The following is a 13,665-nucleotide window of genomic DNA, read 5'->3' on the forward strand; positions in this document are numbered from 1 at the left end:
GGTGAGAGAGATTTTCGAAAAACCAAAGTTTTGTTAATTTCCACGCCCCACGGACGAGCGTCTCCTCTGCTGACACCTGCACACCCACTTCTGAATTGGAAACTTCTCTCGTGACATGTGGCGTGCGTGCATGCAGTGTTTGGTGCGCTTTTAAAGCCCTGAGCGTGTGACGTGGTGCGTTTTTCAGTGCAGATCAGAGTGGTGAATTAGATTGGTGAGTGGGTTTTAATGGCTGAGTATGGAAGTGGCGTGCATTAATGGTGATGTGACAGAAATTATCATTGCTAATTATTAAGGGTCTTACCGAATCTGTAATACCCATTATTTAAAGCTCAAATTTTATGAATCTGTAATACCCATTATTTGAACAGACTTACTATTGGATTACCTTGAAATTTTTTTTTTCTGTTTCTGCATATAAAATTTAGTAAAAAGGAAGGCTGATGGGCTAGCCTTATCCTATAGAGTTTTTGGAGTATTTAGTCCTGTAGACTTTTTTAATAAAATATTTTGTTTGGCCCTGTGAGTCATTTTAGCCCCAACCCACATGGGTTAGGGCCAAATCCTTTCATATGGCTCACTCGACAACTCTATCTGTATACATTGTATAACTTGTCATGTTAGAAAATGATCAGTGGTAATTAAATTCGTCACTTAAACCTTTTACAGAAGGTACTTCGAAGAGTATTCTCTACATAATCTATTGGCACAGACACTGATGTCCGATTTACTGTCGTGATCCTAGTGCCCCCAATGTCATTTCGATCTTTCCTCTTCCTCGCGCGCTTCACGAAGCAGCACCACCGTCCTCATCTCTCCATGCGTCGTTCCCCACTCTCCTCTCTCCATGTGCCATCCTGTTCTCCCCACCACCCTCCCCATATCGACGAGCGCCTCGTCCTCGACCAAATTTCCCACCTTTTTCCCATTCCCACTTCCAAATCCCAAAACCCCGTTTCGAAACCCCTCAAACCGCCACAACCAGACGTGAAATCGGTGGACGCGTTTTTACCCGCCGAAGACAAACTGCGCGGAGTCTTCCTCCAGAAGCTAAAGGGCAAGGCTGCAATCGAAACTGCTTTGTCCAATGTTGGTGCTGACGTGGACATTAGCATTCTCGGTAAAGTACTGAACAATGGGAACCTCAGTGGTGAATCTATGGTTAGGTTTTTCAACTGGGCAATTAAACAACCAGGGGTACCCAATGATGTTGCTAGTTACCATGTGATTGTTAACGCACTAGGAAGAAGAAAGTTTTTTGTGTTTATGATGGGTGTGTTGTGTGACATGAGAAAACGTGGCATTGATGGTGATTTGTTGATGTTGTCTATTGTTATTGATAGTTTTGTTAGGGCTGGTTATGTGTCTAGGGCAATTCAGATCTTTGGGAGCATGGATGATCTTGGGGTTCGGCGTGACACCGAGGCTTTGAACGTGCTTTTGTTTTGTCTATGTCATCGTTCTCATGTTGGTGCTGCCAATTCTGTGTTGAATTCGGTGAAGGGGAAGGTGTGTTTTGATGTTGGTACATACAATGTGGTTGTTGGTGGGTGGTCTAAGATTGGTAAGGTGGGTGAGGTTGAGAGGATTATGAGGGAAATGGAGGCTGATGGGGTTGCACCCGATTGTAGGACGTTTGGATTCCTTATGGAGAGCTTGGGGAGGGTAGGTAGAATGGATGAAGCTGTTAAAGTTTTTTGTGGTATGAAGGAGAAGAATTGCCAACCAGATACTGCTGCTTATAATGCAATGATTTTCAATTTTGTGTCTGTTGGGGATTTTGAGGAGTGCATGAAGTATTATAATAGGATGTTGAGTGATAACTGTGAACCTGATCTTGATACGTTTGATAGAATAATTAATGCGTTTCTCAGAGTGAGGAAAGTGGCTGATGCGCTTCAGATGTTCGATGAGATGTTGAAGCGAGGTGTGGTGCCGTCTATTGGGACCATATCAACCTTTATCAAACGATTGTGCAGCTATGGTCCACCTTATGCTGCTTTGGTGATATACAAGAAGGCAAGAAAATCAGGGTGTGTGATATCAATGGAAGCTTATAAGATACTGCTTATGCGGCTTTCTGACGTAGGAAAATGTGGAACATTGTTGAGCATATGGGAGGAGATGCAAGAATGTGGGTACAGTTCAGATTTGGAAGTTTATGAGTATATCATCAGTGGTCTTTGCAACGTTGGACAACTGGAAAATGCTGTTCTTGTTATGGAGGAGGCTTTGGGCAAAAGGTTTTGCCCAAGGAGGCTAGTATTTAGTAAACTAAGCAACAGGCTGCTTGCTACAAAGAAAACAGAGATGGCTTACAAGCTGTTTCTGAAGATCAAACATGCCCGTTCACTTGAAAACGCAAGAAATTATTGGCGTGGTAATGGTTGGCACTTTTGAACCTGAGGCAAAGGTTTCCAAACCAAGTGTGCCAACTCATCTGGAGATCGCGTATTATAGTCCTCTTGCTAGAAGTTGGCTGAAGAGAAAAATGTCAGTTATCAATAACAAATTATACGGTTGAAGGTCTTTCAGAATAGACACAGATAATCTATTTCCCTCACTGATGTAGGTACCACTCTCTATCATTAAAGGAACAGGAAATGAAGGACTCATTGTGAAGGCTGATATTGAAGATTTCTTAGGTACAATTCTATCATTTTATGTATATTAATTTGTCTGTATACTGTACATATTATAGTTGAAACACTTCATTGTTATGCTAGATAATGCCTCACTTTGTCTTGCTTGCTCTAGGATATCTTAGCATGTGTGGCTGATTAAATTGATTATAACCCTTTTTAGCTTCTGATGTAGCTTCTAGTCAAGTTTCCGCACCCTGAAGAAATCCTGAAATTTTATTAGATGATATTTCTGCTTCAAGTGTAAATCAAAGACCAGTTTTTGGACCATGTCAAATGATGTTCTAATTTTGTTGTGAACATAGTTTCATACGGCTTCTTGGTACTTTTTCTCATAACTACTTGCATATTTTATTTTCTCCTTCTATGTGTTCACTTCTATGTAAGTTCTGATCATAATATATGTTGTGTTGCGTAAGCATTAGTGATGTTTTTAAATAAAACTATGTATTTTTACAGGTCCAGCTTCACGGCTGTTATTATCAAAGCAAACTATTCCTCATTACTATTTATCAGTGGATGCATGTGTTGATGAACTCATGAGGTAATTCCCCATAAGCAATATTTGAAAGATTTACCTGCCATACATATTACTTCTGATAATTGGAACACTTTGTCTACAGTTTGCGGTGCAAACTCAATTCATTGCAAGAAGCCTCTGGTGGCTCCCGCATATCAGTTGACCTTGTAATCAAGGTATTAGATTTTTGTCTGACATTATATCTCTTCTTGTCTTCTTGGTTGCTTATTTGGTGCTTAAAAAGTAGGGAATGTCATTATCTTATCTAATAAATAATACTTGTGGAATGCTTTATGACAGTTAAAATCATATTAAATGACTTTTCTCTTATTTTTTGTTAGCTTAGAAATAAATGTCTAAGTGTTGAGTTAAATGGACCAATTTTTGTAAAAGGGACCCCTATTGTGTCTCTTTGGCTACATTACGATCATAGTAAAACAGAACCAAATTCCTACTAACTTTATTAAACAGATTATGCAGAATATGAAAGATGTTGGGTGTTTTGCTTGCCTTGGATTCAATGTAAATTATTTTTCTGTCTTCCACCTGTGTGTTTCAACTAAAGTTATGTATTGCATCTAGTTACATACCTTCCATTCCTTTCTTATCTTTATTATAATAAATAGTCTGCAAAAGTCACACAAGTAAATATTTTCATAAAATCTTATTTATAACTAACTACAAACTAGAATAAAATTATAACAAAATGGTACTAACTCAACAATAAATGAAGAAAAGGAAGGTAATTGGTGTTGATTGAATAAAAATTAAGTGTACACAATAATTATCAGTTGTGAAAATGCAGAATGCAGTACAGTGAAATGGATTCTAGCGAAATGTTGTTACATGGCTCAACCTTCAAGGGGAGGGTTCAGCTATCTGACTTGCAATTGTGGTCCAAAATCCTTGTCTCACAAATCACTAAAAGAGCTCTTTCAGCTTAAATCGGTTGTGTACGAGATATTAACTTAGTTATGCATAGTATGTCGTCACAAATTCAAACCTCATTACCAGCATTGTAAAAACAGTACAAGAAACTGAGTTTTATATCTTATATCAACTGTTTTTGATTTTTTTCTTATATCAACTGCAATCTCTTTTCTCTTAATGATTATCTTCGTGTGTCGCTGACTACATGAGCAGCTGAGAGGAGGGTCATTCCGGGAACAGGTTCTGAAGAATTCAAGTTTGGTTCTTTCATGTCTGTGACCCTCAGCTGTGATCATCGTGTTATAGATTGTAATCATTCAATGATGTTTTTTTTAAACTCAAAATTAAGCTAATTTTGTGGTAAAGCATGTCAACAATACACTTGTTCTGTTCAGGTGCAATTGGTGCGGAATGGCTAAAAGCATTCAAGGACTATATTGAAAATCCAGAATCCATGTTGTTCAATCGGGTATTTCTATATTCCCATTTGGGTTTGGTTGTTCATCAATTTTTGATTGAAGAAGTGTTTAGTCACTAAGAATAAATTTTGGGGAAATGTGATTGCTTTTTATAAGAGAGGGTAGATGAGGCATTTAATTTAAACCCACCAATTTTGTTCACAACAGATGCTGCCCCAGATACACGGCTGATTATGTAACAATTTTTTGAGAAGTTAATTTTATTTCATTTTTTAAAACGACTTTTAACCACTAAAATTCCAATAATTAGAAGGACGTAGGTGGTTTCATTTTTTATCAATAATCATCCCAACCAAATATAAAATTCGAATATTATTTAATTTTAATTTAATTTAAAATTTGACTGAAATGAAATCATTATTTTTTTAGCTTGATTTGAATTAGATTTTACAGTTTTTTGTAATTATAAAATTATTAAACATTTTCTTTATGAAAAAAAGCCAATAATTTGTTTTCTTACAAAAGATATTAAACATTGTATAGTGAAATATATAATTTCAACTTTATTTTCTTTTTAGAAATGAATTATTTAATACAATTAAAATTATGATATAAATTTCAACGACCCAATTTTGACATCCAAAACTACAATTAAGAGGTAATTATATAAAGTATACAAGTATAGTATATAGTTTATAACATAATGTATAAACCTCCAAAGGTATCAAGTAGTATTTTAAAAGAAAAGAAAGTAGTAAAATAATGCATTACACGACTATCTTTATCTATATTAAATTATCCATACATGCAATTTTCATGGCCAACCTCAAATATGCTCTTCTCGATAACTCACATTATCTTCTGCTCGTGTGAAGTATACAATCATAAGCATATAATTAGAGTTAATTTAAAACTTATAAGTTTTAAATAAAATAAAAAAATATACTAGCAATTCATAAACTAACTACGTAGTTTTTACAAATCATACAATTTACATATAAACATAAGGCTTTTGTATCCTATTCATATATCAAGAACCACATACATCTCTGAAAGACTAATGTATTAATTAGCACTCTGAGACCATGCACCTGTCATTGCTTAATCACTTTTGTTTCTTAGAAGCTATAACTATAACATGTTCAAGTTGCTCCATGATCCATAGAGCATGACATGATAAATTTTATGTCTCATGAGCTTGACTACTATCGACACTCTAGGTATAAACTTCCATCGACTCTCACCATTGGTTATTTTCTCTTAGGTGAATCCAATTATTTGTAGAGTCAGGATGATCTCATTTTAGTCTCAATACACTACACATGATACAACCATGCTAGTATTACCACCCTAGAAATCATCACTACTTATTCCATTCAATTCATATCAATCATGACAAAAACTACTAGATTTCAAAAATTTATATCATTTCAGATAAGTTAATTCTCGATTAGTGAAGTCATGTCTCGCTCAGCCAGTGTTCCCTAAAAGGAGACTAGCCTAGAAACCATAATGCTTGTCCAGTGACCACAACCTAGTGAGAATGTTACCTTAATGTTCTCTTTGTCTAGTGACCACAGCCCAGTGAGAAGGCTACCCTAATGTTCTTTGACTTTGCTTAAAACTTTTTCACTTAACGACATACATGTTTGCCCAACGAGAGAGTACTGAGAATAAATTCTTTAAAAATTTGTCTAACGAGACTCTTTTGCTCAACATGGCAAGTACACATCTTACTCTTGGTTTTTTAGTGATTTCAGACTCGTCCAACTAAACTTTGTCTCGCTCACGGGTATACTCTTTAGGATTGCTTTTGATAAGCTCGTCCAACAAAGAATGACTCGTCCAACAAATCAAAAAGTTGGAGCTCTCTAACTTCAAATTATACATTCTCACTTAAAAAGTCGTATGTTTGTCCAAAAAGTCTATATAATTATGCATATTAGTTTTTATAAGAGTATACTCTTGATCAATTTAACCAAGCTTTTCAATTGTTTTTACTTGAAATATATAGATAACTTTACTTATAAAACAACTTCAAACATATTTAATAAAGTTACATAACTAATAAACGGATACCATCATAGTGGACAACTCAAAATTATAAACCTATCAATCAATTGTTAATTATTATTTATTATCTTATTATTATATGTTTCAAAGAAGTATTATTTTAATAAATTAACAATTCATATTTGAGAACTGAAAATTATAAACCTATCAATCAATTGTTAATTATTATTTATTATCTTATTATTATATGTTTCAAAGAAGTATTATTTTAATAAATTAACAATTCATATTGATATTATAAATATAATTAATATTCTCTAATAAATTTTGAATTTGTTAGTATTTACTTTTTAAAACAAATTTTACTATTGGTAGCTGTTGTTTAAGATAATTTAAGTGGACATTTTATATAAGTGTAATTTTTTTATATATAATTATTACAGATTTTAACTTCAAGTTTCAATTAGAATATTTCTTTTACAAAAATCGCTATTTTTTGTTCTTAGTTTTTTTTTTTATCAAACCCATAAGTTTTTCCATCGAAACACCTAACTTCAGTCGCTACTCTTTTTCCTTACTAATTCTACTGCCTGTGATGTGAATGGCACCTCGATGACTCTCTCTCTTGGCCACACAACAAGAACCTCTTCCAACATTCTACCTTTGACATTCTTCCTGCGACACCACACGTATTCTCCACTGCCACGTCAACATGGCCGGTGCTGTGTCTTCTCCGCCACCGAGCTTCGCTCTTTCCATCGGAGACGACTACCGCAAAGAGGAGGAGAGCAAGTGCGCTTACCTTGTGGTAGCTCTCTGCCCTTGTCTCGTTTGCTTCGTGCTTCTCCTAATTGCGCTTTCCATCATTCTCGTTGTCAAATTTCACTTCTTTTGCCACACCCCTCTCCACTCCTTGCTTTTCAAAAAAAGCTGCTGATTCCCCGTCTGGGCTCTTTTTCCGCCTTACCCCTTTCCCCTTTTCATCATGAAAAGTTTCAGTTTTTGAACAATAGTAGGACATTTGCTAGTGATGCTGATTCTGGGCTTGAGGAAGATTGTGATGATAGAGGTGTCAGTGGTGAATCTTGTGTAGATCTTGATGAGGTTCATAGGGTATGCAAGGTGATTGACGAATTGTTTGCGTTAGATAGGAACATGGAGGCGGTTCTTGATGAATGCGGGGTTCAATTGTCGCATGATTTGGTTGTGGAGGTGCTGCAAAGGTTTAAGCATGCTAGGAAGCCGGCTTTTCGGTTCTTTTGTTGGGCGGGGAAGAGGCCTGGGTTTGCTCATGATTCCGGAACTTATAACTGCATGATGAGTGTTCTTGGGAGGACTAGACAGTTTGAGACAATGGTGGCATTGCTTGAGGAAATGGGTGAGAAGGGTCTTTTGACAATGGAGACTTTCTCCATTGCTATTAAAGCCTTTGCTGAAGCAAAGCAAAGGAAGAAGGCTGTGGGGATCTTCGATCTGATGAAGAAGCATGGGTTTAAAGTGGGTGTTGATGTGCTTAATTTCTTGCTTGAAAGTCTTGGCACTGCAAAACTCGGTAAAGAAGCGCAAGCTGTTTTTGAGAAATTGAGAGATAGATTTACACCCAACTTGCAAACTTACACCATACTTCTTAGTGGTTGGTGCAGGTTGAAAAACTTGCTGGAAGCAGGGAGGGTGTGGAATGAGATGATTGATGGGGGATTTAAGCCGGATATTGTTGCGCACAATGTTATGCTTGAGGGGTTGTTGAAGTGTAAGAAGAAGTCTGATGCCATCAAGTTATTTGAAATTATGAAGGCCAAAGGTCCTTCACCCAATGTTCGGAGTTATACAATTATTATACAGGACTTCTGCAAGCAGAAGATGACAAGAGAAGCTATAGAATATTTTGATGAAATGGTAGATCGAGGGTGCCAACCTGATGTTGCGCTTTACACGTGCTTGATCACTGGGTTTGGGAGGCAGAAGAAAATGGATATGGTATACAATCTACTGAAGGAAATGAGGGAAAGAGGTTGTTCACCCGATGGGAGGACCTACAATGCTTTGATAAAATTGATGACTAGCCAGCATATGCCAGATGATGCAGTGAGAATATACAAGAAAATGATTCAAAGTGGCATTGAACCAACTGTTCACTCCTACAACATGATAATGAAGTCCTATTTTATGACAAAAAATTATGAAATGGGTCACGTAATTTGGGATGAGATGCATCAGAAGGGGTGTTGTCCTGATGATAATTCCTATGCTGTACTCATTGGTGGGCTTATAAGACAGGACAGGTCTAGTGATGCATGTAGGTATTTAGAGGAAATGTTAGAGAAGGGGATGAAAGCTCCTCAACTTGACTATAACAAGTTTGCTTCTGATATTTCTAAAACTGGGAATACTGTCATCCTTGAGGAGTTAGCTAGAAAGATGAATTTTGTTGGTAAGTTTGAAGTGTCTAATATATTAGCTAGTTGGGTTGACATGATGAAGAATAACGCCAAGAGAAGAGAGCCTACAAAATCTGCTAGTCAGTTTATATGATTGCCTTATTGAATTTAATGTGACCAAGGACCAAGGACCTCTTTTGTCCAAGGACATAGCATCACTGAGCTACCAATCTTCTTTGAATTCTAGTTATTGTCTGATATTCTTTTCTTCCCCTCCCCCTCAAAAAAGGTAAATCCGAGCTCTTTATTTTTGTATATTGCTGCTGGTTGTGTTGTACAATGGCATGTGTTATTTTAAATGCAATCCTGCTAATTCTCGTTGAAGTCATTGTCTATATGCTGTTTTACATTGCAGTAATCAACAAAATTGATATTTCTGAATATAGAAAATGTATAGCTTGCTTTATAGTAATACTGGAGCCAACAACAGCAGATGTTTGCATAAGCTCTTTTTGTTGTACTTTTTATTCAATGAAAATACGAGTTGATTGGATCTCTTCCCTAAATTATTGTTCTATTCTGTGTATTTATACGAGTAATCCGTGTTAGCAAGGGATTTGGCGTTAAAAGATTAGTCTGTGATTAGATATAATAAGGAAGAACTTCCTTTACTTTCTTGGTTAAATGTAATCTATACAAAATTGGTAAATGGGATTCTAACATCGATAACCCGAACTCTGGGATGGTGATCTGATTATCATTTAGAAACCGAAACATGGATGAGTTTGAATTTATTAGATTATGAGCACGCTAAAAATATTGTAGAGGATAAAGTTTACAGAATAATTATATATCTTTTACAATATTTTTCTATTAATCCTCTTATTTGCTGACAAAAAAAATGTTTTAATTATAGTATGTTCTCAAACATTTCATGTATTTTTTATAAATTATAAAAAATTTAATGAAAATGTTTTAAAAACAGATATAGCAATAAAATAATCGAGATTCATAAAAGAATATCTAATCTTTGTGTGGTAACTAAAAAGTAATCAGTATAGCTTAATTTTACAAATCACATTTAATTTTCTTTTCTGAAATGTTTTTTATTGAAATTTAATTTTTAATATTATTAATTTAACATAAATTCTTAGTTAATTGAAAAGTAGTTTTGAAATAATATAATCAAATGTAGCATAATATAGGTTTTCTTTTTAATGTATTTAGGAAAATTTGGTGCAGTATTATGGAAATAGATAAATTTGAAAAAAATTACGAGAATAGACAAGTCATGCAATTTCACATGATTTTGAATGGCAAAGTTGTGCGTTTCCCCACACAACTTTTGCACAATTTTTGTTTTGAGAGCTTTGAAAATGAATGTTGTTAATCTCTTCAACTACTTCAATATGATATAATAGAAACTTGTTTTGGGACAAGAAGACTTCCAATTTCAAACATAGAGTTGGTAATAGTTGATAATCGATTATTGTGTACTTGTAATTGATTATTGACAATTTGGCAGGCCAGCCCCACAGGTCAATCTGACCAGCCTGACAGATCGGCTTCATTAAAAAAAAGTTTGAACCCATATTGCGACACTTCATATTAAAATAGCCAACAATCCAACCAAGGTTTGATACAACTCGACCAAAGTCTGATATAGTTCAGTCAAGGTATGATATAGCTCAGCCAAGGTATGATATAGCTCATCCAAGGTCTAATATAGCTCGGTCAAGATCTGAAACCGCCCAAACAAAAGCTAGTTTCAGCCTAAAATAAGCTTGGAAGTTCGTCATCAACTTGTTTTCATGTAAATAAAAAATAAAAATAATTCAGTCTATTTCCATATGATATTAGACTTTCAAAGACAACCCGAGTTGTATCAGACCTCAACCAAGCTACATCAGACTTTGGCTGAACTATGTCAAACCTTGGACGAGTTGCTTCAGACCTTGGTCGAGTTATATTAGAATGGACTGTCAGGTAGTGTTAATATTAAGTGTCGGGGAACGAGTTTGAATTTTTTTTTAATGAAGTCGGGCTCCCGAGCTGACTCATTGATACGGGTGTCGCGGCCCGTCAAATTTGATGTGCATTAAAAGAATGCAGTATAGTTACTAGGAAGTGACTCCTAGGTCGTCTCTCAAGGACCAATTTGTGATTCAGTCTCAGATTAAACACGAAAGGGGGGTGTTTTTGTGGATGTTTTTGATGCAGAAAATAAAGTAAATTAAAATTGGAAATTAAATAAAACAAAAATTAAAAATACTGAAATAAATTTCAAAGTAGTAAAACCAAGCGACGGTAAAAATATAAAACGTTTGAAAATAAAATGACCGGTAAAAGGCAATGGCAGAATTTAACAGTGCAGAAAATAAAAATTGAGAAACAATTGAATAAAGTTTTGAAACCGTAAATTGAAAACTGACAAAATGGAAATTGCAATTAACATCAATGAAATTCCAATACATTGAAACTAGAAAATTGAAACACATAAACCCAAACCTCCCCAACAGGGGAGGAAGAAAAATAAACACTCCGAATCAAAACGTCCGTGGTTGCTCTTCCTAAAACTAACTGCCTCTTCTCTCTAGTGTTGGCTCCTTTTTATATCAGAAATATGGACATACTCCCGTATATCCCTCCTTAGTTTCAGCCATGTTTCAGTCAATATTCCAGCCCGGTTTTGCGTTTGGTTTTGTCTCTCTTAAAAGGCTTTCTTCCATAAATTCTGAGTTTTGAAGGTGAATAAAGGAGGTGAGGGCCCCTCCAATTCTTGTCTTCTTCTTCAATTCCATGCTAGCCGAGAATACCACTTCCAGATGCAGGTGGCTGCCTCCATCTCTGTGTGCTTTTCTTCCAACCAATTAATCTCCCAGCTCAACCGTGCACCATTCCCACAGCTCCGTAACGTGTGCTCCTTCCTCAGCTGGACCAATTTGTGATCTTCACCTCTCTTCCCAGCTGGACCGTGAGCTTGCTGGACCGTGGCTATTTCAGCTCTTTGCCGAGAACTCCCTTCTTCATTCCAAGAATCCACTCTTCTCCCTGGACATGTGCTGGAACGTAACTCTTCAAGTGCTGCTGGTGTTGTTGCCTTTGCTTCCATTTTCCAGCACCTTGCTCACGGCTTCTTCTTCTAGCTGGATGTTATGCTGGACCGAGACACCCTCTTTTCCAAGTCATGGCAGCTGTAGCTTCCTTCTCTACCTTTCTCCCAGCTAGACATGAAGTTCTTGTTGTTGTTTTGTTGGATAGGTCCGTGAACTTTATGTGGACAAGCATGTGAAAAATTCTACACCAAGCTGAAAACCGTGAGGTTTGTGTGGAGTGGAAGAGCAAAAGAAATCTGCACTAAGCCAACTTGCCGTGAAATGGTAGCCTTGCATTGGAAAATTTTATTCAATGACAAAGAAGAGGGGGCCATGTGTTCCTTTGCATGTGGACGTGATTTGCTTCTTGAAATGTGGTGGCCCCTTCTTTGCTTCCACTTTTGCATTGTGTATTTGCTGAATGCTTCATATGAATTGTCCATGGGCATGGTCTTCCAAAAACGTGAAAACTTTTGCTTATATGTGGTCCCTTTCTTTCATTCCCTTGTCATGTTTTTCTAATGAGAAGTGGCGGCTCCCACACTTGCAAGGAGAAGGAAAATTCCTTTGTGTGTGCCGTGAGTTTGCAATTCACGTGGCCTTCCTCCATAATAAAAATTACAATTTGTTATCTTCCAATTATTTGAGAACCGTGGGCTGAATGCAAGGTGGTCCCTCTCCATCATTTCAATTGGTGTGCCTTTGTGCTAGCTATTGCCGTGAGATTGCTTCTTGTTTCTCTTAGAAACCAAAATGACAACAAAAGAAATGTGCTTGCATTATTCTCTCCATGACCGTGAGCTTCCGAACAAAGGTGGTCCCTCCATTGTAAAATTCATACTTCATTTTTATCAACATGAAAGCTCTAAAACAGTGAGATGTATGTGTGTTGAATCCTTGAGTGTTGGGAGGTATTGAGCTCAATTGTCATTTCTCATTTAACCTTCAAATGTCCCAAATTGTATTTCCAAATTTTCCCTGTAAAATAATTAGCTCAGATAATTCAAATTAGTTAAAATAAGAATTTCTGATCAAATTTAACACAATTAGTGAAAACGGGAAAATACTGGACAATTAAGCATAATTCCCCGATTAATTCTAGCACAATAAACTAAGTGAAGTGTAGAAAATATGGACTCATCAAAATAGACCACACTTAATCTTTTGCACTCCTGGGCAAAATCAAGACTAAAATCAGGGAATAGTTCAAAGGACATCAAAGGACTGACACAAATGCAGCATACAGAAAACAAAGACTCACAAGAGAAATAAACAGAATTTACACAATTCTCAAGAATTCTGGACAGATAAAAGAAGTAGATAATATCCAACACATAGTCAAGAAAAGCAGATACTCATAGAAATCATCCAAGCAATTCAAAGTATGGCAAATAATTAATCAGCTTAAGAGGTGATTTAAAAATAACAAAACCTCACAGATGCACTACAGTGTTTCTCTCAAGTGTCTAGGGTAAACATTTCAACTCAATGCACTCAAGAAAGCAAACACAAGTAGACTTGGCAATCTTCTAATATCAACACTTAAAACATATGCACGTTCAGATCAAAAGGTCTTTTATGGGTGAAATGGGGCCAAGGACAGGGGAGGATAAAATATGGATAAGTAGCTAGATCTCAGAAGAATTAGAGCAGCACTGGGAAAAAATG

At 36.1% G+C, this 13,665-nt stretch overlaps 2 protein-coding genes across 9 annotated transcripts; both read left to right on the forward strand.

Moving 5' to 3' along the window:
* Positions 1-634: 634 nt before the first annotated feature.
* Positions 635-4,781, forward strand: LOC108347831 (putative pentatricopeptide repeat-containing protein At5g43820). Of its 8 annotated transcripts, XM_017587270.2 has the most exons (6): positions 635-2,493; positions 2,573-2,645; positions 2,818-2,964; positions 3,102-3,186; positions 3,266-3,338; positions 4,306-4,781. In XM_017587270.2, the coding sequence occupies exon 1, from the start codon at positions 754-756 to the stop codon at positions 2,398-2,400; it is 1,647 nt and encodes a 548-aa protein (XP_017442759.1). In that variant the 5' UTR covers positions 635-753; the 3' UTR covers positions 2,401-2,493; positions 2,573-2,645; positions 2,818-2,964; positions 3,102-3,186; positions 3,266-3,338; positions 4,306-4,781. The 8 variants fall into 8 exon arrangements, with proteins under 8 accessions (XP_017442759.1, XP_017442755.1, XP_052726914.1 ...); XM_017587266.2 differs by having other exon boundaries at positions 635-2,645; XM_052870954.1 differs by lacking the exon at positions 2,818-2,964 and having other exon boundaries at positions 635-2,645; positions 4,306-4,401; positions 4,488-4,780.
* A 2,286-nt stretch (positions 4,782-7,067) lies between these two features.
* Positions 7,068-9,286, forward strand: LOC108347809 (pentatricopeptide repeat-containing protein At3g62470, mitochondrial-like). The gene has a single exon (XM_052870988.1). It carries the CDS (start codon positions 7,137-7,139, stop codon positions 9,054-9,056), a length of 1,920 nt encoding a protein of 639 aa, XP_052726948.1. The 5' UTR covers positions 7,068-7,136; the 3' UTR covers positions 9,057-9,286.
* The last annotated feature ends 4,379 nt before the right edge of the window (positions 9,287-13,665 follow it).

The sequence above is a fragment of the Vigna angularis genome, chromosome 11, assembly GCF_016808095.1.
Source record: "Vigna angularis cultivar LongXiaoDou No.4 chromosome 11, ASM1680809v1, whole genome shotgun sequence".
NCBI classification, from domain to species: Eukaryota; Viridiplantae; Streptophyta; class Magnoliopsida; order Fabales; family Fabaceae; genus Vigna; species Vigna angularis.

Coding starts and splice junctions, on each gene's coding strand:
- LOC108347831 (XM_017587266.2), top strand. CDS start 754: ATGTCATTTCGATCTTTCCTCTTCCTCGCGCGCTTCACGAAGCAGCAC.
- LOC108347809 (XM_052870988.1), top strand. CDS start 7,137: ATGACTCTCTCTCTTGGCCACACAACAAGAACCTCTTCCAACATTCTA.